The 27,181-nt window shown below is 58.3% G+C and overlaps 2 protein-coding genes across 9 annotated transcripts in view; one reads left to right on the top strand and one right to left on the bottom strand.

Annotated features, from left to right (window-relative positions):
* Window positions 1-10,685: 10,685 nt before the first annotated feature.
* FSCN1 (fascin actin-bundling protein 1) lies at window positions 10,686-21,713 on the top strand. The gene is made up of 5 exons (XM_005504564.3): window positions 10,686-11,562; window positions 18,120-18,276; window positions 18,760-18,881; window positions 19,160-19,327; window positions 19,419-21,713. The coding sequence occupies exons 1-5, from the start codon at window positions 10,740-10,742 to the stop codon at window positions 19,619-19,621; spliced, it is 1,473 nt and encodes a 490-aa protein (XP_005504621.3). The 5' UTR covers window positions 10,686-10,739; the 3' UTR covers window positions 19,622-21,713.
* RNF216 (ring finger protein 216) overlaps window positions 21,592-27,181 on the bottom strand; it is an 80,087-nt gene continuing 74,497 nt past the window's right edge. For all 8 annotated transcript variants that reach the window (XM_065031399.1, XM_065031402.1, XM_065031394.1 and 5 more), the window contains one exon: window positions 21,592-26,952. In XM_065031399.1, coding sequence (XP_064887471.1) covers window positions 26,633-26,952 — 320 coding nt within the window. In that variant the 3' untranslated portion in view covers window positions 21,592-26,632. The remainder of the gene's footprint in view (window positions 26,953-27,181) is intronic.

Below are 27,181 nucleotides of genomic sequence, written 5' to 3'. Positions count from 1 at the left end.
GACTGCACCCTGGTCCCATCCCAGTGCTCCGCTGGCTCCCAGGGTGAACCTTGAGCTGGCCCATCCTTCCCCAGCCATGCCCAGACTGGGACACGGGGCACCATGTCCACCCCACGCCACATCCTCCAGCCCCAGTGCTGCCTCGGTTTCCCCATGGAGGAAGCATGGCTGATCGCCTGCTCCGCCCTGGGGTGGTTTAACAAACCCTCGATAAGTGACTGGCGCTCAAGCACTGGCACAGCTCAGCTCATCCCTGCTGGGGATAGCCCATGTGACACATTCACCCGGGATTATGTCACAGGGGAAATGCCCCTGGGTGTGAGGGAGGAAGCAGCGTTTTCTCCCGTCACCCAGGGAGGAAATCCAGGTGTTGGTCTGGGTGGTCATGTCACCTGGACATCCCTTGTCACCTCACCATGGGGACATAGCAGTGCCCTGCGCCTCAGAGCTTTTCCCCGACCAAGGGTCTGGGAGGCGATTGGTGTGGTCACATCCCCATCTGCACCATGGGGCAAACACCCAAAAATACTCATGGCGTGGTCAAAGTTGCAAAGGGGCAACAGCCAACCCTGCAATCACCCCAGCAGTGGGATTGCAGCTGGGTTCTCACTCCAGAGCTTTCCCAAATCCTGGCTGAACAAACCACCACGGACAGGCAGTGATCTCAGCCACGTACCCACCACCCACCCTGTCTCCTGAACTCCCCTTTTGCAACTGGTTCCGTGTGCAGGGCAGAGGAACCAGTGATGACCCCTCAGCTCTCAGCTTCACTTGGGGAGCGAGATCACCCCATCCCAGCCAAGCTCGACTGGCACCGGCTGTTACGAGGCTTTCGCAGGCAGCCTGACCGCCCCGATAAATGATTCACCCAGCGATAAGACCTGGGAAATGTTCTGCTGATGTCCTGCAGTACCCAAGGTGCATGCAGGGCCATGGGGTGTGCAGTTTCGCAGGGTAAAGGGAGCCCCAAGGGATGGCCAGGGCTGCTTTTGGGCAGCTTGCACTTTACTAGTCCAGTTTTCCTGCATGTGTTGATGAATGGTGAGTGGGTCCGTGTTGGGCCACCCCCCAGTCCCACCTGCCCCAGGGAACGGCAGTGGGGGTGATGCCAAGAGCATCACGTGGATTGGAGAACTGGGGGACCCCCAGCCTCCCTATCCCTGTGCTGGGCATAACGATCTGGATCAAGCTGTGATGGAACAAGCTGTTACACCATTACTTAGTGAAATCAGAGCACCAGACAAACCAGCCCAAGTGATCGGGTTGGAGTTCACCACCACTTGAGCCTCCAGCTACACCAGCGGGGATCAGCCGGTGCTGGGGCACCTGGTTCCCCCTGCCATGATGCTCACTGCCACACAGGCTTAAATCCGGCAGCACCAGTAGCCAGACCACTGCAGACTCCTAGTTTGTGTTTGCAAGCACTGCATAAGCAAGGGAGCTGCTTCTGGAGAGATGCAGCATCCCCAGAGGGGATCGGAGACACTCTGGTGGGGTCTGAGCTGGCAGAAGAGCCTCCACGCTCACTCCCCTCAACCGCTTTGTTTGTCTCCATATTGTTCACCCTGCCCAGGATTTCCACAAGCTGCAACACACGTCCAGCCCGCTGCAAAGCACGGCCAGGCTGCTGGGTGGCAGTGTTGGGATGCACACTGCGCTGCGCAGAGCTGCACGCAAGGCCTGTACGCCCAGGCGCACGCTGCATGCAGGACTGCGCACACCAGGATGCACGCTGTACACAGGAACATGCACGCCGTACACAGGATCATGCACGCCAAGATGCATGCTGTACATGGGATTGCATGCCCTGAGGTGCATGCTGCACCTTGGTGTGTGTAATCCCAACACATGTGGGGTCACACATGCCAAGGTGCACATGGGACAGCACACACCGACATGCACGTTGCACGAGGAATTGCACACTCCAAAGTGCATGCTGCACGTGGGACTGAACATAGCAAGGGGAACATTGCACGTGGGATCAAGTGTTCCAAGGTGCACACTGCATACGGGATTGCATACACCAATATGCATGCTGCACAAGGAATTGCACGCGTCATATGGATTGCACACACCAATGTGCACATTGCACAAGAAAGTGCACACGGAGGTGCACACAAAGTGCACACCGCAGATGGGTTCATGCACACCAAGGTGCGCTGTGCCCATGGGGTGATGTGCACCAGGGTGCACGCTGCACCTGGGGTCACACACACCAACCTGCATCTTGCACGATAAATTACATGCAGTGAGCTGCGTGTGGGATTGTTCAGGCTACACGAGACTCAGCATTGCCCAAGGACTCCTTCCAGCCCCAGCCCCACCACACCGACATAGCCCCTGCTCCTCTCCAAATGCTTTGCCCTGCAAAGCCACCTCTGTCCCTGTCCCATCCCTGCTCCTTGGGTGGCTCTGCACAGGGGACCCAGTGTCTTTCCCGGAGCACAGGAAACTCAGTCTCCAGCCCATTTCTTTGCGTACACACCCATGCCTGGGACCGGGGAACCATCTGTCCCCTCCAGCCCCACATCGCCGGGGTTTATTCTCCTTCTCGCCTCCTTTTCCAGATGGGGAGCTCCCGCAGGGGTTAACCCCGGGTGGACTGGGGAGGGGGTTACCAGCACCTTCACTAAGAAGTGGGGGCTGCACAGGCGAGCCAGGCCCCATCACACACCCCAGACCCCCCCAGGCACAGCTCCCCATACCGGGGGTGCGGCAGCCCCGTCCCCACCCGCAGCCCCGGGGCCTCCGGCTGCAGCCGCCGCCGGGCCGGATGCCGAGAGCCGGGGCCCCTGCGCGGAGGTTTTGGGTTTCAGCGGCCGCCCCCCCGCCCCGCATTCCTGCCTTCCCCCGGGCCTCCCTGCAGCCAGCCCGGCCGCAGCCCCCCCGGAGCCCGCGGATCAAGCCGCTCTGACAGCGCCTGTAATGGGAAGCGACGGCAGCGGGTGGGATGGGGGAGGTGAAAGCCCCCCCAGCTCCCGTTGCGACCGGTTTCACACCAGGAGCCCTCGGGTTTGCCAAGCTGGAGTTTTGATCTAGCACCTTTTTGCCGAGCACAGGGTGTCGTGCTCAGTTCAACAAGCAGCTCCAAATTCTGTGTGTGTGTCCCCACCCCAGGCCTGCTGCCCCTCCTTGCAGATCCCACAGGAAGGACAGCCTCCGTCTTCATCCCAGATGTGGTTTTCCATATGCCAGATGGCAACGTGGCTGGGCTGCCCCTGCCTCAGTTTCCCCATGTGCAAAATTCCCTCCAGTCTCACTGGGGCCCTATAAAGGTGCACAGGAATCACAGAGTCATAGAATTGTTTGGGTTGAAGGGACCTTCCCAGCTCCCCCAGTGCCACCCCTGCCATGAGCAGGGACATCTTCACCAGCTCAGGTTGCTCAGAGCCCTGTCCAGCCTGGCCTGGGATGGTTCATCTACCCCCTCTCTGGGAACCTGGGCCAGGCTCTCACCACCCTCAGGGGCAACAATTTCTTCCTCACGTCTTCCCTGAATCTCCCTCCTTTAGATTAAAACCATCATCCCTTGTCCTGTCATAACACACTCTTCTAAAAAGTCTGTCCCCATCCTTCTTATGGGCTCCTTTTAAATACTGGAAAGCTGCTGTAAGGTGTCCCCAGAGCCTTCTCCAAGCTCAACAACCCCAACTCTCTCAGCCTGAAAAGCAGCTCAGATACCGAAAGGAGATGGGCATGGATGTACCTAAGGAGAGAAATTACAGGCTGCAAAGCCTCTTGGGCTCTCCAAGAGCAGTAATTCTGCTCTGAGATAACACTCCCTTCCTTCCCACAGCCCAAAGCACTCCCAGCTGCCCCTGACCCCATAAAAGAACAACCTGGCTAGAGCAAGGAGCTCTCTGCCTCAAAGGCTCCTTCCTCCCTCCAGCAGCTGCTCCCCACCAGCGGGTCGTTGAACAATAGGGCACAGTCCCATGCACCAGTTGCCAGCAATGCCACCAGGACGTGCAGTGCCCTGGGCTGCAGACCCCCCACCCAAGGGGTGCTGCTGCTGCGAGGATTGCAAGCACATGAGAAAATGCGATAGGGAAGAGGACATCAGACTACCTGGGGACACAATTCACCTCTTTCTGCCAGCTGTCCCATTTCTCAGCTCCATTCCCTCCTGCATCTGAAAAGACACATGGGGATGATGCCCCAAGGAAGCAGAGATGGGTGCCCCCAGCCCAACACCCGCAGGAAGCTGGGCAGGGCTGGGTGGGAGGTTCAGGGCTAATCCCCAAAGGCCCCGTTCCTAATCCTGACTAATGGACTCTTTTCACCATTGATAATGGAGTTATCCATCTGGAAGGGGATCTCCCTGCGCAGGAAGGCACAGCTGGTGGGGGCCATGCCTCAGCAGGGAGCTTTGACCTCCCCCCAGCCCCAAACCGCTGCCTCCAGCTCCTTCCCTGGGCCAAAATCCCAGTCCCCACCTACCCCAGCGCTCCCCACTGCAGGTACAGGTGCATGCACTGCTGCAGCCCACCCCAAGATGCCCCAACAAAGGAGACAAATAACCTGCACAACTCCTCTCCAAGCCACAGACCAGAAGCACCCCCTTGCCCCTCTCCAGCCCTTTATAAGAATCCCCCCAGGGCTTCCCAGCTGGCTCCTATTACTGCTCCTTTTACTGCTACCTCATCCTTAAATAGATGGGCTCTCCTGCTCTGGGGGTGGCTGGGGGATCTCCTGATCCTGTTGGGGCTTGGCCTTGGCTTCTCTCTAGGCTGAGCCTCAGCCCTCTCACCCCACCAGAGGGGTTTGCACACAAACTCCTGCATCCCCAGGATGCAAACCCTGAGGGGACGATGGTCCAGGTGCCACCCCCCAGGGGGGCAACAGCATCCTACAAAGGTGCATCAGCCCCAAAGCTGCACCTCGAGCCCACAGTGAGGTGCTGGGATGATCGCAAACACAAAAACACGAGCTGCCCCTTCCTCCTCTTCATCCTCCTCATCCCCCATCCTGGGTGGCTTCCTCCTGCTCTGCTTGCCTTATCCCCAGTTCCTGATGTCCCTCCTGTCACCCTCTGACTCATCTCAAGCTACTCCAAGGCTCCTCCATCCCTCATATGTCCTTTTTGGGATGCACCATCCCAAGGTGACAATGGAGCCACTGTGTTGCATCTCATCGCAGCGGTGTCACACAGGGATGGGGACCGCCATCCCAGCCATGCTCAGACCAGCTTTTTGGCACACTGCTGGTTTGTAGAGGGCAGCCGTGCCCTGGGGATTCGGGATTCAGGTTGTTCCTCTGCCCACCAAACCCTTGGGCAGCCATGGACAAGGCCATGAGCAGAAGTGATGCTGGAGCTGTGCATCGGACACAGTGCACCGGCTACAGCGGGAAACATGGATCTGGGCATGACCAAGCACGAAAATTGGAGCAGAAAAGAGCTGCTGTCGCAAGCTGAGTCACCTGCTCCGCCTGGAGCTGCCGAGTGGCTGGGGCTGGGTTATTTTGGAGAGCTGCGTGGGCAGATGCTGATAACACACTTTCTTCTTCCCTGCAAATTCTTCTGTGCTGACTCCGTGCTGCAGCGGGGAATTAGAAGCAGGGACGCATGGCGGGCGATGGGGCTGGCACTGAGCTCTTCCTCTTGGCCATCTGGTTTGGGTCACGGCCGTGGCTTCTGTGCTGATGGGTACAAGCTGCAGCAGAGCTGAGCACGGGCACACTCATTGCATCTCTGGGCAGCGGCACCACTGTGGCTTCTTCCCCTGGCATCACCCTCCTGCCGCCACGAACTGACCCGACCCCGGCCACAGTCAAAACCTCTGCAGCCCGGGGAGGAGGGCAGCCGGCATCGCCTGCGCTGGGGGCTCCTCTGAAGTGGTTTTGGGGCCAAAATTCACCGCTGGGTTGCGTGTGGGCAGCCAGCAAGAGACAAACACACTGTGATGGCCAGTGAGAGCCACCCCCACCATGTGTCACAGCAGGGCTGCCGCCACGTCACCCACGGGCCAGCGAGACGCTGTGGGAACAGCCACCATCACACAGACACCGCTTATTTTTCACCCTAAGGGATTAGGAAAAACCCCCAAGGCTCTTGTACCCTCTGCTTGCAGAATGTGCTGCATTTTCTGCAAGATGGGCAGTGAAGAATGGACACATCCCTATTTGTTTGTTTGTGTTTTTTGGTTTTGTGTGTGTGTGTATGTGTGTCTTTTTTAAAAAAAGGCCTGAAAGCATCCCCTGCTACCTAATTATTCTGGCTCACAAAATGCCCCGTGTCTCTCGTCCGCTGCTCCTGGACACTTCCATGGGGCTACAGGCACCCAGGCAGAGCCCCTGGGGACCAGGCAGGGTGCTTGTTCTGGGACAAAGAGCGTTGTCCCCACCACTGAAGTTAATAACCGCCACACAAAAGGTATTTTAAGCTTTCCCAATAAAATTCATTCTCCCGCTGGATAAACTGGGCTCCATCCTCCATCCCACTTCCGTGGGGTCCTCGGGGGGGGGGAGCTGGAGGAAGGGGCAGGTTTTTGCTTTAGCTTCTGATAATGTAAAAAACACACCAGAAAACAAGCTCGAGCAGGAAGAGAGGGACAAAGTCCCAACCTGGGCCCAGGACTACCCAGCTGTATGAGCTTTCCCGTCCGCTTTCTTCCTGCATTTGTTCGTGGCTCGCCTGTGCTCAACACACAAACTGCTTTAAACAGTGCGCTTCAAGCATTTCCCCCCCTTATTACACTCTAGACACAATTAAATTAGGATAACAGGATAAACTCGGCTAATAAAGCACCGCAGCCAGTACCATGACCGCTCCTGACAGCCATGAGATGCGGGGACACGTCTGAACCCCGATGATGCTCCACAGCCATCCCTTGCTGCCGGGGTTGTGGGGCTGAGCAAACCCCCTGGGGGCAGCATCCCCTGGGACAGGATAACCCCCCCTGGAGCACGATTCGCTGCTCCAGTCTCTCTCCTATCCCAGGGCTGCCCTTTGTTTTCCCTGGTGCTGCTACTTTTTTTTATTTTATTTTTTTAAATACTGCCTAATACAATTTTAATGAGGCCGGGGCGCCTGCCAACTGTTGGGAGAGCCGCCGGAGAACCTCTGCCGAGCTGTCTGGCGGCATATGGCAGCGAGGCTGGGGCAGCCGGGCACCCCGGGGTGTTCCCCCTGGCCCCCAGCAGTGGCAAGGGCTGTGATGGGGACCGCAGGTAGATGCAGCCTCCAGCTGTGGTGGTGTGTCCACAACAGAGCTCATTCCCACTCCTGGTCCAGCAGTCCTGATCACCAGGTGGTTTTGGCAAAGCCCTTTATCCTGCCACAGGACAGCTTGCTGGGCTGCACTGGGTCACTCCCTCCTGCACAGGGGCTCCTGTTGTCACCAAGCACTGTCCTGCGCAGGGACACAGGTGCCTGGAGAGATGTTGGCCACACAGCAATGCAGTTCCCAATCTCTGCGAAGCTATGGGGTGAGTGGGATAGCACACTGGGGGGGTTCCAGACCAGCCTTGGCCATCTCGCAGCCACCACCACCACACAAGGGATGTCTGTCAGCATGTGCCGGTGACACCACGCCAGGGTTCACAGCATGTGGGGGTCCTGGGGGAAGCAGGTCATACAATAGTCCATGTCCCCAGTGCCGCTGGGATGACAACCTGCGAGCAGCCCCTTCCCAGTGCACCCCAAAATTGCTCCAGCAAGGACAAGGAGGCGCCAGGCCAGGCTGGCAGCTGAGATGTGGCTTGAAGCCAGAGGACACTGGGGTGACCCTGTGGCACTGGCTCCAGACACCCCGTGACACAGCTGTGCCCAGAGGAGAGGGCTGGACACACAGCCCAAAGCATCTCCCAGCTGCTGCCTCCATCTCTGTCCCTAATTGCCATCCTGTCCCTTCACCCGGGGACATCTCCTGCTGGCCTGGGACGTCTCCTCTTTCCTCCTGGGGGCCACAGAGATGAAACAACTCATTTCACTCCTAGAACTCTTCACCAGACATGACTGTACACTGCACCGTCTCTGTCCCCTCCAAGCCCCTTCTGCCCCAGCACTGCAACAAAAAGCGTCCAGGCAAGCGTGAAATCTGAGGGCGTTCCTGTGCCCGAAGCAGGCAAGACAAGGGTCACTCCATGATGGGGGCTCCTTTTCTCTTTGCGTTTTCTCTTTTGGAGCCGGGGTTTATTTGAAGTCCCAGCGGGTGAGTCAAGCAGCCCCTCCGGAGGGGACATGGCCACGCTCCGGAAAGCCCTTGTCATGGATGCTGTGTGCGGGGCCTGGAGCAGGGGTGGGAGGGCTGCAGGGGGGCAGGGACACCTCAGAAGCGTTTAGTCACGGCAGCTTGCAAAGACAACGGGAAATGCAATATTTAGAGGGATACCCAGCACTTTCCTTCCTGCTCCGGTGCATCCGGCATGCACGGATGCACTCGGGAGACAGATTTTGGCTGCTGCATCCCCACGCTGGGAAGCACACTTTGCCACCGCAGTGATGTGTGGGGACATCTCAGACAGCATTTGGGGCTCTCCTGTCCCCCCATGCAGAGGGTGCAGGCAGGCTCTGCTGAGCCAGGCAGTACCAGCATCCACGCTGCGCTGCTGGGCGGTGGGGAGAAAACAGGGTGTTTTTTTTCTCTCCCTGCATAATTGCTATTTTTTGTCAAGCAGAAAAGCTGTTTCTTTCTCAGCCTCAGCACCATCTGCCTGCTGCGGCAGGAGAAGGCAGATCCCGGCAGCTGTGGGCCTGGGCAGCTGCTCAGCCTCACAGCCGGGTCCTAATGCCCGAGTGCCTTTAGCAAAAAAGGGGTTTGCAAGACAAACGTGGATCTGCCTCGCTGGAGCTGGGGGAGGTTTATTTCCAACCCAGCTGAGAGGCTGTGGGGTTGGTTCTGGCTGCAAATGGCCTGTCTGCCTGTCTGTCTGTCTCTCTGAGACAAGCACAGAGCAGGTCTGGCTGAGGCACCAAGAAAACAAACCCCATCCTGAGCTGGCAGGTTTGCCCTGGGGGGGTTGTGCCAGCGACCCCTGGGGCAGGGGTGGGTGGTTGTGGTGCAGCCCGAGGTGGAGTGGTGGCTTGAACCAGTACGGCCAGTGCAGAACCAGTGGAGCCTGGAGGGCCTGGGGAGATGGGGGCTGGATGCAGCCCTGTTCGGGGGGCTGTGTGAGCCTGGGGAAGGTTTTTGTGCCACCCAGCCCCTGGTGCACCCTGTCGCACCCTCTCACCCGCACTCATGCTCCAGCCCTTTCCTTGTCCTGCTTCAGCTGGGGCAGGCGGTTCAGCTCTCTGATCTGGCTGAAAACCATCCCATGTCCCTCCCAGCCCTCTGTTTCTCTGATTTTCTGTTCCTGCACATTTCCCTGGCAAACAGCTCGTTTCCCCCAGCCAGCATGCAGGAGCGTGTATACAGCCCAGGGGCTCCCAGACATGCTCCTGTTTATCTGTGTCCACGTTAAAGACATGAGAAGTGTCCCTGTCCCCAAGGAGCACTGGGCAGCACCCGTGCGCAGCACAGGCTGTGGTATGTCCCTATACCAGGATCAGCACTACTGTACGTGCATGGCCTTGTGTGTGCACACCAATGCCACTCACCTACACCCTGAGAAACGGCCTCGAAATACCCCCTTTGCACAGGAGAGCCTGTGTTTTGCTTCTGGCTTTGATGGGGGCATTTGGATTCCTCAGGAGCCCAATACTCCAGCTGTGCTGGTGTCTGGCACAGGGTGCTGGGATGGCTCAGAGGTGGTGGGATCTTTCACCCCCCTCCCAGTCAGTCCTGCAGTATGGAGCAGCAGAGGGGTGCAGGGAGGGGCCAACAGTGTAGGAGGATTCTTGCAATGGGATGGGGTCTTGCAATGCAGAAGGGATTCCTGCAAAGCAAGAGGGGGACTCTCAGTTCAAGGGGGTATCTTGCAATGGGGGAGGTGGCCTTGTATTGTGAGGGGATCCTGAAATGCATGGGGGGTCTTGCAATGTGGGGGTGCTCTTGCAATGAGGGAAGCATCCTGTGATTCAAGGGGGCTCTTGCCATGCAGCTGCCAAGGGTGTTTGCAATGCAGAGAAGAGTCTTGAAATGGTGAGTGGGGGTTGTCTTGCATTGCGGGTGAGGGGTCTTGCAATGTGGGGGGTGTCTAGCAATGCAGACGGGTTCTTGCAGTGGGGGTAGGGTGGCCTTGCAGAGCAAGGAGGGGACTTGCTGTGTACAGGGGGATCTTGCAAATCAATGGGGCTCTTGCTGTGCAAGGAGGGGTCTTGTCATACAGTGTGAGCCTTGCAGTGAGTGTGTGTGGGGGTCTTGCAATTCAAGAGGGTTGTTGTGATGCCAGGAAGGGTCTTGCCATGCCAAGGGGTCTTGCAATTTATGGGGGGGGATCTTGCAATTCAACGTGGCTCTTCCTATGCCTGGAGGAGTCTTGTCGTGCAGTGGGGGGTCTTGCAATATGCGGGCGTCCTGCAATTCAAGGGGGCTTTTGTAATGCAGGGAAGGGTCTTGCAATGCAGTGGAGTCTCGCAGTGGGGGAGCGGGGGTGTGTCTTGCAATTGACGGGGGGTCTTCTGCCCCCGGAGGGGCCCCGCCACGCCGCGGGGCTCTGCAGCCATGCGGGGGGCGCCGGGGCTGCAGCGGCGAGGGCCGGAGCGGCCGGAGGGGGCGGCGGGGAGGGGACGGGCGGGGGTCGCGGCGGGGGTGGCCCCGGCGGGCGGGGAGGCGGTACCGCGGCGGCCGCGCTATAAAGGCGGCGTCGGGGCGGGCGCGGCGGCAGCGGCGATCGGTGGCGGCGGCAGCGGCAGGATGACGGCGAACGGGACGGCGGAGCCGGTGCAGATCCAGTTCGGGCTCATCAACTGCAGCAACAAGTACCTGACGGCGGAGGCTTTCGGCTTCAAGGTGAACGCCTCGGCCGCCAGCATGAAGAAGAAGCAGATCTGGACTCTGGAGCAGGACGGGGAGGACTCCAGTGCCGTGCTGCTCAAAAGCCACCTGGGCCGGTACCTGGCAGCCGACAAGGACGGTCGGGTGAGCTGCGACAGCGAAGAGCCGGGTCCCGACTGTCGCTTCTTAGTGGTGGCTCACGGCGACGGGCGCTGGTCGCTGCAGTCCGAGCCCCATCGCCGCTTCTTCGGCGGCACCGAGGACCGTCTCTCCTGCTTCGCTCCTTCCGTCTCGGCTACCGAGAAATGGAGCGTCCACCTGGCCATGCATCCCCAGGCCAACCTCTACAGCCTGGCCCGCAAGCGCTACGCTCACCTGGGACCTCGCCGCGACGAACTGGCCGTGGACCGCGACGTGCCGTGGGGCGTGGATGCCCTCATCACCCTGCTGTTCGTGGAGCAGCGGTACAGCCTGCAGAGCTGCGACCACCGCCTGCTGCGCTCCGACGGCCGCCTGGTCCCCGACGCCGAGCCCGGTACCGCCTTTACCCTCGAGTTTCGCTGCGGCAAAGTGGCCTTTCGCGACGGGGAGGGTCGGTACCTGGCCCCCTCGGGACCCAGCGGCACCCTCAAGGCGGGCAAGAGCACCAAGGTGGGCAAGGACGAGCTCTTTGCCCTCGAACAGAGCTGCCCGCAGGTCGTGCTCCGAGCCGGCAACGACAGGAATGTCTCCACCCGGCAAGGTAGGAGGGGATGCTGGGGCTAAACTCGGCCGCCCTGAAGTCCCTGGTGTGTCGCCGCCCCGGGCTTTCTTCCCGCAACCCTCTGGCATCATCCATCCCTCCTCCATACCCCCCGCATCCCTCCAGAATCGCCCCGCTGGGAGCCGGTGGCCACGTCCCTCCAGCATCTCCTGCCTCCCTGCAGCAGCAACCCCACAGGGATCCCCCCTGCATCCATTTGCCATCACCTCTCTAAGGTCTCTCCCCCCTGCTTGAAACCCTTCTCTCACACACCACTCCCCAGGAGTCACCATCTCCCCAGGGCACCCCACTGCACTCCTCCAGCATGGCTGCCCGCGGTCCCTCCTCCAGTCCCTCCATCATCATCCCCCCCCACCCCTCCCACATCCCTCTCCCTTCCCCCTCCCGCATCCCCCTGCTTGGGGGCCCCATCCCTCCAGCACCCCCATCCCTGCAGCATCCTCTCTGCAGGGTGCCCTGGGCGGGGGGGGGGAATGGTGAGGGGCCTGCCTTGGGGTGCAGAGATGGCTGGGGGGTGTGGATGGGATCTACCCTTGCGGTGAAGGAGGCAGAGCTGCCATCCCTTACCTTCCTACCTGCAGAGCTCATTGTTCACCCAACAAAGCCTTCGCCAAACTCCCCCTTCCCTGAGCTTCCCTGAGCATCCCCGAGCCACATGCCCTGCAGTGGGGGTCTCTGGGGGGCTGCTCCCCACCATGGAGCTGCAGTTCCTGGCGGGCGGGTTGTGGGGGTGAGTGCCACGCGCTTCCCTGGCCTTGGCAGCGTTACAAAAATGGCTTCGCCAAAATGCCTGCGTCGAGCCGTGACCTACATCCACCCACACAAAGGCCCTCGCCTGTGCCCATCCCCGTCCCCTCCGCCTGCAGGCGAGGCCACCGTGTCACCAGCCTCAAGCATCGCGGCCACACGGCACAGCTCACGGGGCACATGCCTGCCTTCCCACCTTCGAGCACCCGGTGTGCATCCCATCCCCCTGGCTTGAGGGGTGCTTGCTGGGGTTGGGGGTCCCTGCTCCGTGGGCAGGGCGATGCTGGAGGTGCATGGCCGCCTGGCGTGGGAGCCGCGGGGCACAACGACGGCGTGCCAAGTCAGGCCGGCACACGCCGGGCGCGGGATGGGTGCGAGCACGTCTCACTGCAGCAAAGCCTGGAGGGGTGAGCAGTGGGGAATTTTTTGTGTGTGTATATATAATATTCCAAGGTTGCAGCTTAACCTTCATCTGTGCCTGGGCAGCTCCTTGCAGGCGGCTCCCTGCCTTTCTCCTTTCTGAGAGCAAATCAATCCTGCGCTGCAAAGCAACCCCTTAAAAAACAAAACAAACCAAAACGCCTGCGAAGATGGGCAGTGTGGGATGATTTGTCCAGGCGGCAGGCTTTGGGGAAGAGGAGGAGGATGGCGATGGCGGGAGGATGGTGGGAGGCTGCTGCAGCGCTGTGGGGGAAGGGCTGCTGCAGCCCTTTGTCACCGGAGATGGGAAAACCAGATGTGGGGGGAGACGTGCGGGATGGGGGGGGACCCCCCTGCACATCTCCCCCCCCACGGCGCGGCTGCTGGCGGACTCGCCGGCTTTGTGTGATTGAGAATGGATGGAGGAGGTGGGAAGGTGGCGGGGGGGCACAAATCTCCCCAGCAACAGGGGGCTCTGGGCTGTGCCCAGCCCCTTTCCAAGCCAAACACAGTGGGGAGGGGTGCGCTGGGGCTGCACATCCTCGCTTGGGTCCGTTTTGGCCAGAGAAGCCGTTTCCACCCGGTTTATCCTGCCCGGCAGCAGGGAAAGCATGGGAGCTGCCACTTTCTGGGACTCGCCCTCCCTTCTGCCGTCGGGAAAAGCGCCTTGTCCCAAGGTTACCGAGAAGGCAGCCGAAAACCAGCCGTCGGAGGAAGCGGCTGCAGACAGCCCTTTCCCCCTGCTGAGCTGATAAGCGTTGCGCTGCTGGCAGATGTGCTGGAGAGGCCGCCGGAGATGGGGGATGTGGGATGTGGGATGTGGGCAGGGAGCGGCTGCGGCTCAGCGCAGGCTCCTGGGAAAAGGCAGCTTGTTCCTGCAGGGAGTCGGGGAGGGAGCGAGGATGGCAGCGGCTGTTCCCCCCCTGCCCTGGGGATGGGGCTTTTGTGGCTTCCCTCTGGCTGGGAGCTGGAGCTGGTCCAGCTCTGTGAGTGCCGAGTCAGCTCCTGGCTTGGAGCCTCATCGCTGTCCCTGGGATGGCCCCGGCATCAGCGTCCCCTGCATGCAGAGCACTGGGGACCGCAAGGCTGGCGATCCAGGGGTGGGTATCGGGGAGATGCCAGCCTTCCCTCTGCACCAGCTGGTGCTGGCCTCTCTCCCCCACCTCCAGCTGTAGAAGGATGTGGTCCACAGGGAGCCCTGGACTCCATGAGAGCCCCCATCTCCCCATCGCACCTCTGAGCAGAGCCGAGTTGGGGTGCTGCCGGCAGAAAGCAGCCTCCCCCCCGGCTCAATGGCTCCTTTCTAGCCCTGGCTGCCGCAACAAAGGGCCCTTTGTGGGCACGAGGGTCCCTGGGGGCAGAGTGCTGGAGTCCTCTCTGCTCTGCTGGGCCCCCGCCAGCCCCCCGCCCAGAGAGGTGTGCCCCCCACCGCCATGGGGAGAGGATGGGCTGGCTCGGGAGAGAGGCATTTCGGGAAGAGGGGTCTGGGTGGGCGCGGTGAGCGAGCAGTGCGATGGTGGGAGCATGCCCAGACGCGCTGGGTTGACGGCAGGGAGCTCTGCTCTGGGGCCAGGAGCCCCCCGGCATGGGGTGGGTCGGTGTCGGCTACAACCGCTGCCAGTTTCTCCCCTCGGTTCATCTCGGTGCCTTAGTGATGGGGGGAGACGCAGCTCCAGGGTGGGGGACACAGCTGGGGACGTGTGCGCTCGGCTGTGGTTTTTCATCTGAAGATGCCAAGTGGGATGTTGGCACTTGGCGATTACACAAAGCCACAGGAAATCCATAGGGAAGGAGGGGTGGGTTTTCTAGGAAATCTGTGTTTCACCCCCACCCCCTTGCAGAGCTGCACCCCCAGCAGAGGAGCCGCACAGTCCCCGGCTGCTCCAGGCTGTTGCTTTTAGACAAAAAAAACATGCTTAGATTTATGTATGGATGCAACATAAGCCCATCCAAAGGGCAAGGAGGGGATGAGATGAGTCTTGGGGCACATGTGTAGCTGCAGCATGGAGTGAAGGTGCCAGAGCCCTGCGGTGAGACCAGACCCGACCTGTGTGAGCAGAGCTGAGCGAGAACCCAGAATCCTGCCCAGCCACCCAGGAGGGCTCAGGGCTTTGCAGGGTGCTGCTGGTGCTCCCGCAGAGGGAGCAAACTGGGTTTTTTGTGGGCAGCTCCTGACGTGGGGTCTGTCCCCTGGGGCGTGGGGGCTGCTCCAGGTGGCTTGTCCCACCCCTTGGCCATGGTCCTCCAGGCCCTTGGCCTCTTCCATGAAGTGTGTCCCACTGGGTCTCACTGGGATGGCTCATAGGACACCCTCTGCATCAACCTAATCATAGAATCATCAAATAGTTTGGGTTGGAACGGACCTTCAAAGGTCACCTAATCCAACCCCCCTGCCATGAGCAGGGACATCTTCACCCAGATCAGGTTGGTCAGAGCTCTGGCCTGGGATGTCTCCAGGGATGGGAAAGGCTTTGGGGGGACTTGGTGTTAGAAAGCCCTGGGGGGACACACACCTCAGCCCTCCAGCTCCCACCAGCATCATCTGCATCATCCCTGGGACCCCTGTAGTAAGCTCGCATTGCAGACAAAGCTGGAGAACATCCCATGCAGGGAATTTTTGGGGGCACAGGCGCAGGTTTGCCCTCTCCCCTCCCAAAGCACTGCCCCTCCTCTCCCGCCTCCAGCTGTAATTAGCAGCTTCGTCAAGGTCAGGCATAGTCGTGCAGGCTCCAGACTGTAAATTTACCAAGAGCGGTAATTAAAGCGTGATTGCAGCGGGAGCGGCTCGGTCGGGCGCTGCGGGACATGCCAGCTCCCTGCCACAGCCCTGGGCTGCAAAAAGCAGGGGTGGTGGTAGGGGTGGCTGGAGGGACAACCTCTGGGCTCCACCATGGGGACATCTCTCTTGGACCCGCCGTGGTCCTACCACCCCTCAGCCCACGCTGCCTCCAGTGTTTCACACGACTTGCCCATCTCTGACCCCCCTAGACCTCCTGCTCCAGCTCAGTTACAGCCCTTTGAAGCCTCCTTCTGCCCCAGCCGTAATTGCATTCCTTTCTGCTGAGTCGGTGTAACCCAACCCAGCCCCGCTTTTGGGGAGGGGGCGGTGGGAGACCCTCCTGTGCTGGCCCTGTGAAAGCCAAACCCCTGCACAACGGCAGGGCCGCGGGCAACTGCTCGGTGTTGGGGTGGGGAGACTGGTGGGTTCTCTGTGCTCTGTCCTGGGGTTCTTTGGGGGACATGGGACAGTGTCAGGAGGGTCCTGGCACTCACTGTCCTATCTCCAGCCTCTCCCATGCACAGAGCATCCCCCCGGTTCCCCCCATCCTGGTGCTGCAGCTCAGGGAGCTCTTTTGCAGTGAGGAGGGGGCACTGCCGCCCGCTTTTCCACCCTGAAAACTGCAGCAGCATCAGCTCTTGCAGGTTTGGGGGGGTTCAGGGGTGCCAGCAGCCTGGGTGCTGGGCTGCATCTCCCAGTGTCCCCTCCCGCAGCCCGGTCCCTCCCCAGGAGCCCCCCAGATCCCCGTTGAGCAGGCAACGCTCAGCCCGCCACAGCGGTGCTTCCCGCAGGGGTACAAAATCAAAACCAAATGTCTCTTCCAACCGCTGGCTCAGCCCTCGGCAGCCCTGGGAGGCGGCAAGAGTGGGGCTACCACACGAGCCGAGACCTTGGCTGGTGGGGCTGGTGTTGGTGGCCCTGCAGCTGCCCCCAAGCTGCCCCAAATACCCTGGGGAGCAAAACTCTGGGGGGGCTGCATGTCCATCCAGAGATACAGAAGGTGCTGGAGGATGCTGTGAACAGGCAATGATGTGGCAGCAACAGGACAATTTAGGTGTGGGAGATAAGATCACAGCCAACAAATTGAAGCCTTCAAAGCCTGATCCCTTTGGGAAAGGTGGGAGACTGAGATGCAAAGAGGCGGCTGCTCCCTGGGGGGGCTGGATGTGGATTCCTGTTTGGAGATGCAGATGGGGCGATGGGACGCTGCCAGCTGGCTGTGTCTGCAGGAAATCTCCTGTTCCAGGACCCAGAGCTGGTGTGTGGAGGTGGATGGTCCCTCCCCAGGTGGGTCAGCACTCGCTGCGTTCAGCTGGTTGGACTTGCTGGTGGCTTTCCAGTGCAGAAGCGCCTCCGAGGCTGCAGTCCCTGAAATCCTCGAAATCCCAGCAGCTAAGAAACTGGGAAGCAACACACCACGGGGTGCCAGGGGCTGAACATGTTGCTGGCCCCACAGGCAGGTTCTTGGTTCCAGGAGAAGGCAGATTTGGGCAGAAAGGTTGCACGCATGCTTTGCATCCTTTCCAGGACCAGGGGCATGGTTGGACTCGAGCCTGTAGTGGGGCAGGGACGTGGGTGCTGTCTGCTGAAAACCTCCTCTGGTTCCTCTGAACCATGTGCTCCCGGGCTGCTGGCACTGGTTATGGACCCGTGTCCCACTGGTGGGACTGGGACTCATCTCTGCCTGTCCCGGCTGAGCACCGCACCCCAGCTCCCTCCCCAAAACTCGGCACGGCTTTTCTTTGGCTCCAGGCTACAGCTTGTGGCTTGCATCCCTGATAGTATTTTTAGGCAGAAATCCACCAAGCTGGAGAGCTCTGGAGAGGATTTGGCCCTGCTAGTCCTGACTAAGCAGGTTTGCTTGGGCTCGGTGCCTGTGGGTGGATGTGCATGTGGCCCAGGGGGGCCAGTGGTGGCCACAGGACTGTGGCTAGTGGCCCTGGAACTGGCTGCATCCACCTCCAAGGCTGGCGCCCGGGATGGAAATGGCCATCGACTGCTGGGTTGTGGCCACAGTGACACCCTGTTGGTGCAGGGATGGGTCATTGTGGCTGGCAGAGCCATGGGATGGGCTAGTGCTGGTGGTTTTTGGGAGCCAGGGAAGGGTTTTGCTGTCCCAGGGCTTTCCTGAGCTCCCTTTCCCTGCCAGCCTCACCACCTCAATGGGCTGTGACAATTTATGTGTGACAAACGGTGCCATGGTCCTTAACACGCCATGAGCTGGGGATTCATAGGTGGTGTGGCGGCCTCTGCTAATGGATTGAATAACCCGGCTGTCAGCTCTGGAGAAAAGAACTACAGCCCTTTTTCATGTGAAATATCTGTGTTGGTCTTTGGTGCTGAAGCGTGGTGGAGCCTGAGAGTCCTGAGCTGGAGCTCGTGCCTGCCTGAGCTCAGTTTAACCCTCAGTTATGGCCTTAATACTTGAGTAGCCAAATAAAAATCTGGATTTCGACTGCAAATGCTGCAAGGGAAGCCATGTGTGAGGGGTTTGGGGGTCAGCAAAGCTCACCCAGGGGAGCAGGACCTGCTGGAGATTGTTTGGGGTCCCCCCCGGTGTTCCCCACCTCCATCTCTCTCTGCCCCGCAGGGATGGACCTCTCGGCCAACCAGGACGAGGAGGGTGACCAGGAGACCTACCAGCTGGAGATCAACAAGGACACCAAGAAATGCGCCTTCAGGACCTACACGGGGAAGTACTGGACCCTGACCTCCAACGGGGGCATCCAGTCCACCGCCTCCACAAAGTGAGTCCCCTGTCCCGCGTGGCTCTGGGCCATGCCTGGGCTTGGGAACCACTCTGTATCTCCCAGGGTCCTCCAAGGGGGATTTTCCAGCCTAGGAGCTCACCCTGAAATGCTTCCCAGCCAACGCAGGGAATTCCCCAGAGAGCTGGGTTGGGGCTTGTTGAACATGATGCTCGGGAAGTCCCTTGGGCCATGTAATCCTTCCTGGCCGTCTGGGGCTGTCAAAGGGCTTTACCCCGCAGTTCAACCCTACATGAGCCCAGAGCTGGGTGGAAACCCAAAAAGTGCGTTTGGCAGCCTGCCTGCCTCCTGCCTGCAAGGCAAGGGCTTCCCACCGGGATGGCCACCACAGTGTGGCTCATCCTGCAAAAACAGATGGAATTGGGGCCCCTGATCCAGCCGTGGCCCTTTCCCAGCCAGCGGGGTGTCACCAGCAGCACCCCCATCTGTCACATCCCACTGACCGCCCTCTCCGCCCTGCAGGAACGCGAGCTGCTATTTCGACATTGAATGGTGTGACAAGCGCATCACCCTGAAAGCCGCCAATGGCAAGTACGTGACGGCGAAGAAGAACGGGCAGCTGGCAGCATCCATGGAGACAGCGGGTAAGGGATCCGCTTTGGGACTCCTGCACCCTACACTGGGACAGCAGGGGACAGACAAAATCCCACCCCCCATTCCCCAAACCAGGTTTCTCTTCCAAGTGATGCTCAGGAATGGAGACAGTAAGTTTTCTTAACGACTGTATCAGGTGCTCAGAGATGGGGGGGACAGATAGGGTGGGTGAGAAATGGGTGGGGGGCACAGCCTGCTCTCCTCCTTTGGGGTCCGGGTTCTGCAGCCCCCCGGGACTGCTCTCGCAAACCTCTCTCTTTTGGCACAGGTGAGACGGAGCATTTCGTGATGAAGCTGATCAACCGGCCCATCATCGTCCTGCGCGGCGAGCACGGCTTCATCGGGTGCCGGAAGGTGACGGGCACCCTGGACTCCAACCGCTCATCCTACGACGTCTTCCAGCTGGAGTTCAACGACGGCGCCTACAACATCAAGGGTGAGTCTCCGGCGACGGGTACGGGCTGGGGGGTGGTGGCCATTGGGGTCCCCTTGGTGGCCACTTCATCCCCGTCTCCCTGTGCCTGCAGATGCCACTGGGAAGTACTGGATGGTGGGGAGCGAGTCGTCCGTCACCAGCAGCAGCGACACCCCCGTGGACTTCTTTTTTGAGTTCTGCGACTATAACAAAGTGGCGATCAAAATCAATGGCAAATACCTGAAGGGTGACCATGCCGGGGTCCTCAAGGCATCGGCCGACGCCATTGACGCCTCCACCCTCTGGGAATATTAATGCACTTTAGCGTTCCTCCCGTTGCCAACTTCTCTTTCCCCTCCTTTGTCCTTTTTTCTTTCGTGTTTTTTCTCCTCTCTGTAACAGGATTTTCAGACCGGCTCACCCTTCCCTTCCCCGTAGAGTCGGTGTGTTATGTGGGAGGTGGGTCCCCATAAATATCTGTAAGAACTGGAAAAGTGATGGGGTGGCCTATAGCTTTGTAGAGGGGTCTGTCTCTATCCCCCCACCCCACCACTTCCCTCTAGGTTTGCTGGGCTTGGAAACTGCCATACGCGCAATCCTGGCCCCTTAGGTAGTTTCTTTTCCTCTCCTCGACTGAAAAAAAGGGAATAAGATCACCTCTGTGCTCACTGCTGCCATATCAGCACCAGTGCCACCTTGGTCTGTGCTGCCAGTGTTCCCTGGAGCACCTGTCCCATCCCATCCCATCCCATCCCATCCCATCCCATCCCATCCCATCCCATCCCATCCCATCCCATCCCGGGGCAGAGCGATGGCACTGGCTCCTCCCTGCATCTTCGCTCTGCTCTGGGCTATCGGGGAAGGATTCACCCCCAGCTGAGCCAAAAAAGGTGACCTTACATATCACAGCACCCCCAGGAATGGGGCTGCCGTGTGCTGGCACGTGTCCCCACGGAAGGGCCAACAAGCCAACCCCCCCATGCCACTGGAAATGATCTTTTAGGCTGATCCTGTCTGGAAAGCCTCAGACTTTCATCTCACAGAGCCCTGTGTTCCTTGTGTTCCTCTGCACCTCCTGGTTCTAGAGGAGCATCCCAGACCCTGCTGGTGGGTCCAGCCCGGCTGGTCCTGCTGCTGCGCCTGGGAGGGGGTGGCATGGGGGGGACACAGAGGAACCCCGTACTGGGGGGCTCCATCCACCCCCTCCAGCGCCTTTGGTCCCCACAGGAGCCGGGTGGAACCTCCCCTGGGTGGTAGCTGGAAGCATAAACTGCAGATTTTGGTTTACAGAATAGAAAAGTTCCTTAGCAAACTTTGCACAGTGAGATTTGCTCAGTACCTTTTTCTTTTCTTTTCTTCTTCTTCTTCTCATAAAATACTGGAGCAGCGATACAAATCGCTGAACACCTAATGCTGAATTAGGAAGCCCCCGGGCTCGGCTCTCGGGCCGTCTCAACCCTACTGGAAAAAAATAAGAAAAAAAAAAAGACCAAAACAGTATTTTTGTTAGTCTCTATTTATATACGCTCTCCATGGCACTGTGTTACCAGCTGTTGTCTGTACTAGGTCTGCATTAGAGTTTAACGCTGTTTGTAACGGGTGATGCTGACGTGTTCGTTAGGGTGATGAAAGGCACTTTATCCTTTGGGGCCTTCTCGGGGCCAATATTTGCTCCCCGCAAACACACCAAGGAGCCTTTTCCCCTGCTGGGGAGGGAGCGCCGGTTTCCCCCCCCCAGCCCCACACCAAGGGTGCTCGCGGCATCGCTGCCGTGCCAAAACCAGGGCCGGTCCCTATCGCCGGACACGAGGCCAGGGGCTCGTCAGCCTTAAAGCCATGAGGAGGGATAAACCCTCCGGAGGAGCTTGGTGCTAAACTCTCAGCTGGGAGAGCGAGCGACCTGTCCCCTGCCAGGGGGACAACCCCGGGCCGGGGTCCCTGGCTGGTGCGGGGGATCCCGGCTGGGGCTCTACCTCGGCTCTGCGTCACATCCAGGGGCTGCTGCGCCACGCGATGTCCCTCAAAGGACCCAGTGTCTTGATGAAGCCCTGAGTGACCCTGTGACTTGGCACACACTTTCCACTGGCCTTCACCCCCCTACACACAAACCCTCCGTGTTGCCTCCTCCCCGTCCCCCATCGCAGTTCGAACCGTGACTCCCACTCCGGCTTCTTCCGTGTGACATTAGGTCAACATTTCTCCTGTCTCCTCTTATCGGGTGTCGTGACTCTGAAAACATCTCATTCTGAAAATTTAAGTTCTGGGTTTGTTTGGTTTTTTGGGGGTTTGTTTGTTTTGTTTTTTTTTTTAATTATTATTTTTTTTGTAAGTGCCATTTGTATAACTTAAAAAAATAGCTTCAAATGGAGAAAGATGAATAAAAAATAAAACCTGCATTCCGATACAAGCGGTTGTGTGTGGTCTGTTGGGGCTGCAACAGCCTTTTAATGAGAGGCAGGAGCCTGAGCATGGAGCATTTGTGGTGGTGGAGCCTTTGGGGGTCAAGTGCCTCCCATGAAGATTGAGCTGGTTCTAGAGGGCTCACGGGAGTTGGTGAGAAGGGAACAGCGACCAACAGGTTCATGTCCATTGAGCAGGTTTAAAACCAAAGCAGCTGGGGTCTGGGTCACCTCTCAGGATGCTCAGAGCAGCCACCAAGCCCAGGGGCAGCTTTGAGGGTCGGGGAGCTGTGCACAGGCCATAGAATCATTGAAATGTTTGGGTTGAAGGGACCTTCCCAGCTCCCCCAGTGCCCCCCCTGCCATGAGCAGGGACATCTTCACCAGCTCAGGTTGCTCAGAGCCCCATCCAGCCTGGCCTGGGATGTCTCCAGGGATGGTTCATCCACCACCTCTCTGGCCAACCTGGGCCAGGCTCTCACCACCCTCATCAGGGAGACGCACCAGCAAACCGTCTGCAAACAGTCTCCTCCTGGAAACCATCTCTCCTGCCCTTGCAGCCGGAGCGAAGCCGTGCCCCACTCAGCCTACCAGCACTGCGGAGAACCTGCTCTTCCTCTCCCTGGCTCAGATATTTCCCCTGTAGGATGGTCTGAGGGGGAGGCACCTGCGGGAGGGAAGAGCGATGGGACGCTGGTTTGAGGTGCGTGGCGGGGCAGGGGTCAGCAACAAATCCTTTCCTCCTTTGCTCAGCGAAATGGAAAAGATGATGATTAAATAAAAAAGCAGAGGATGAGGAGGAAGGAAGCTGCAGCCCAGCCCTGGCCAAAACACAGCATGTCTGGCTGGAGGAGCTGGGATGTGCCCCCAGCCCTCCTGAGACAGCCAAAACCAGCCCCAAAACTCTTTTAAGCCCTTCAGGTTTGATGCTGGGGCCAACCTCAGCTTTGGCTATGAATTCGGGTGCAGCACGTGCTTACGGAAGGGCCAGGGGCCAACTCCATCCCCCCACCAAGAGCCGCCAGCCCTTTCGCTGCTCTCCATCTCCCACAGCCTGGCTCAGCACCAGCAGATCCGAATGGGCTCCGGTTTGGCTTTTAAAAGCTAAAGCTGGTGTGGTAGAAACAAAGTTTGGGGCTGCCCAGCTCCCCCCCAAACACACATCCCGAAGGGGACGGTGGGAGGGCATCGCCAGGCGCGACCTAAACCTGAGGAGATGGTAGGAGGGCATTGCCAGGAACGACCTAAACCTCAGACACAAGTTCAAGCACTGCAGCAAGGACCAAAGGAAGGAAGGATGGATGCTCTTTCCTTTGGATAAACAGAGCAAAATTAAAGCTGTGCAGGAACTGCTGAGCAGCTCCGGTTGCCACACAATTGCCCTGGTCTCTCCAATGTCATCTGTGTGTGCACAAGCAAACCGGCCGTGACACCATGTGGGGAAGGGGCTCCCCAGGGCTGCACCCTCGTCCTTCCCATCCCTCCCATTTCCTTTTGCTTTTAAGGCCAGATTTTATATTTGCCATCGCTCCTGCAAGGGGGGGAAGATCCCCCCAGCCTTCCCTTCCAACAACACAAGCATCCTGGTTTCCATTTAAAGGAGGGACTGGAAACCATTTTCTATCCCGTCCAGTTTTAACTCGGGAGCATGTGGAATGAATTAAGCTTTTCCAGGAGGGTCAAGCCGGTTTTGCCTCACGACTCACAGAGTTTCCAACCACGCACAACACGGCACAACAGTCCTGCCTGGCGTTCGGATGATGCTTCGGCTGTAACGAAAGCACAGAGGTAAAGAGCCAGAGTGCACAAAATTTATTTACAAAAATTCAAATTACAATATAATACAGGAACTTTTTACACACAGAATATTAGAACTGTTTACTACCAGGAGGTAAAGAAAAATATTTTTTTTATTTTTTTTTAATTATTTTTTAATAAACCACCTATTTATTTTCAGCTATTGTTATACAAAGTTGCAGAACATGCACATCTTTACAGGGTTTCTTTTAATATGTTTTGCTAAGTGCAAATACTAAGTTTCTCTCTTCATCTTTAAGGCAAGTAAAATGGGACACTGCAAATAACCATAAGAAATACCTGTTATGGGATCGGCCTGGGCACAGCAACCTCCCTGTCACCTTTATGGTTTCAAGGACAGCGGGGCGGGAGGAAACGGGGATGCAGGAGTTAGAGACCAGGTCACGGACGGCTCCGGAGGTTGTGCAGTAGATTTTGGGTTATTTTTTTCAAAAGTAAATCGACACAGACCCAAGCACTATCGGAAACCACAACTCGGGGTCTCTCGGGTTAGGGGGAGGAGCAGCCATGCATTTGGGCTGCAGAGGCATTTTTGGTGAAATGGGTGTTTCCTTGGGGGGAAGCAGCGTGATCCCATCACCCATCGCTCAGGGCCACTGGGTGCTCCTCCCCACCACTGCCCAAGCATCAATTCCTCTTCTCTCAGACACAAATAACCTCACGGTTCTGCAGGGGACAGGCGCACCATGGTCCTCTACCACTGTTGGGCTCCTCCAGGACCACGACACGGCAACAGACACATCCAGGACGGAATACGGACACTGACCTCCCCCCGACACTTCTCCATCCCTCTCTCTCCCTCTCGCCACTTCGCCAAGGTTTAGTTCTTCAGGCCCACACGTCTCTAGACACGCACCAAAGGATGGGATCAGACGGTCATTTTGCACTAGGGCTCCCAGGCACGTGGCACCGTGCGACACGTCGTGTGTCCTTCGCAGTTTGGGTCGGTTTGGCAGCTGAGCTGTGCCCGGCCGCCTGACCCCCTTTGCACAGGCTGGGGGACCAGCAGCACCACCCCGGAGGGCTCATCCAAACCGGCCCTTGAGCCCACAAGATCTCGGCTGTTAAACCCCCAGGTTTCCCTTTCTAAGGGTCTTCTGCTAACCCGGGTCGATTTCCTCACCACCTGCTAACGCTGTGAACACCAGCCCTTCCCAAAGCCATCGGGACACGCTGCTCCTGGCTACCACAGGAATCACTCAGTGCAAGGGAGGATTGAAACTTGGCTAAAGCTGAGCTGAACAACAAGCACAAAGCTCCTGCAGTCTCCAGACTACTTCCAGAAATAAGTTAAAGAAAACGACAGCAGCAAGGGAATACTGCTTGGTTATTAATGCTAGAGAAACCACGGCACTGCGGAGCTGGAACAGAGCACTCTGCAGGGTATGTTCAACCCACAGGCAATGCCTGAGATGGGATAAATTGCTGACTCGGCTTCAAAACGCAGGGAAATCCCCTCTGGGAGACCCCTCCTGGGGACAACAGCCCCCAGAGGATGTCCCAGGCCACCAGGAGCATCCCACTGACATCCCGCACCCATCGCTCACCGCACGCCCAGGGGATGCTGTGCCGGGCGCCCTTACGGGGAGCTGCAAGGGTTTGACAGAAACAGGGTATTTTACCTGAAAAAAAAAACCAAATAAAACCAAAAGACACCTGGATGTTCAAATACAGGGGGAATAACAGGAGGAGAATAGAGAACCCAAAGAGAGAAGAACCCAAAGGAGAAGAGAGAACCCGGTGGGTTCCCAGCAGGACAGAGTAGGATGCAGCCCTGAACAAACCGCTCGGGGAGCGACAGCACAACTGGGCTGCTAAGAGGCAGCCCGGCCTTTCTGGCAAGAGGGTTTTCTACCTTACACTCCAACCATTTTCTTCTCTAAAGGGAGCCTGTGCCAGCCAAGGGCTGTGGGCAAAGGGCTTCGCCGGGCTGCGGGAGCGGCGCTGGCACGACTGCACCTCCTGCTTCTCACAGGGAAGTTTAGCTTTTCCTAAGTCCTCACTTCCTAATCGCAGCAACACTTGTGTTTGTCTTTTAATACACTTTTCTGAAGCCAATTAAGCTAAAACACACATTTTTAGAAGTCGTTAAGCACCACAGCGGCATTCTGCGGGCAAGGGGTCCCGTCTCACCGTCACCAACATGCACAACAGGGTTAGCTCCTGGTTGTACTGTCACAGCACACATCGCACCGCTGCCCACATCTAACCAAACGATGCTCCGGGTGCTTCTACCAGCTGTTTGACAACCACTGGGAGAAACAGGAGGGAGATTTGGGATGCCAGATGAGAACGGCAAAGCAAAGGACACGTTTTGGAAACGGAGAGGCGCCCACCTCTGGGGGGAAAAAATCCTGAGCCATTCAAAGGGGGCAAGTTCAGTTCAGCCAAAGATCAGGGTGCCCAAATTGTTTGCTACTCGCCAAAGCCCTGAGACAGACACAGCTCTGGGCTTCCTACCGAGATCTCAGCAACGAGATGGCTGCTGCATCCCCTCACTCCGCTTGCAGAGTGAGAAATGCTAAAAACATTACATTGACTTGGTTTTCAGCAATTTACTCCTGTTGGGAGGTGCTGGGAGGTGACAGGGACACTGCAGAACATGGGACCCCCAGCCTCATGCCCCCCCGCAGGCGGAAGGCTGGGGCAGCTGACTCCTGTTACGTCCTTCCCAAAGGTCTTACCCAGATGCCAAATCTCTCTTCCCTTCCCCCCAGACTCACTTGACCGTGCGGCAGCTGCTCTGGCCAGCAGGAAGGCAGGATTTTCTGGAAAGTCCCCGGGGAACGGCTGCATCCCTGAGCTCCAGAAAGTCTCACTTTCACTCCCAACAGCTGCCTGAACAGGCTTTGTCAAAATCAAAATTAACACAGACAGAGACCCCTTGGAAATGCAGCACCAAGCCCTGTTGCAGCACAGGTTGAAATGTTCAATGGCAGATGTTCAGAGAAGCTCTAGGGAGGGGTGCAGGGCAGGTACACAGGAGTTAGAGCAGCTCCCCTTGCGGGTGGTTAAACCGAGAGAGGCTGGAGCAGGAAAGGGATGGGGTGATGTTACTGGGGTGGCTTTGCCCTGCAGTGACTCTATGGCAAGTGCTGGTTGACCCAGGTCAGAACCGGTGTCGCGGCTGAGGGCCAAAGTGCATCGGCAAGTTGTGCTCCAGCTGGACATTGATCTGGGGAAAATCATAGTTCACCCTCATGTTGGGTAACGGGGGGACGTAGGGGGCAGGGATAGGGCCAATGTTGAGGGGGATGTTGTTGTACATGGGACGGACGGGAGGGAGCGGGAAGGGGGGGTGCACGAAGGGGTACGGGGGCATTCGGGGCTGGTGGAGGTTCTGAGGAACAGGTCTGGGGATGACTTCAATTCTCTGAATTTTCTCCATGGGTTTTTCCGCGGGCGGGCCGATCCGTTTGAAGCTGTTCTCTGCGGAGGGAGGAGAGAGAAGAACCAGTCATCCCACAAACGAAACCTCACCAGGCTTGGCCCAAGGTCCTACACTTGCCACCAGCACCCTCCATCCCCAGCATTCTTCCTACAGCATCACTCCCACCCCCTCCATGCTCCAGGCACCACAGAGCACAGCACCAGCTTCCCAGGTTGGCTCCTTCCATCAATAACGCACCACAAAGGGGGAACACCTCGTTTTTCAGCC

This window comes from Columba livia, chromosome 15 (genome assembly GCF_036013475.1).
Source record: "Columba livia isolate bColLiv1 breed racing homer chromosome 15, bColLiv1.pat.W.v2, whole genome shotgun sequence".
Taxonomy (NCBI): domain Eukaryota; kingdom Metazoa; phylum Chordata; class Aves; order Columbiformes; family Columbidae; genus Columba; species Columba livia.
Note: the sequence above shows the minus strand (reverse complement) of the source record. Positions and strands in the feature narration are given on the sequence as shown.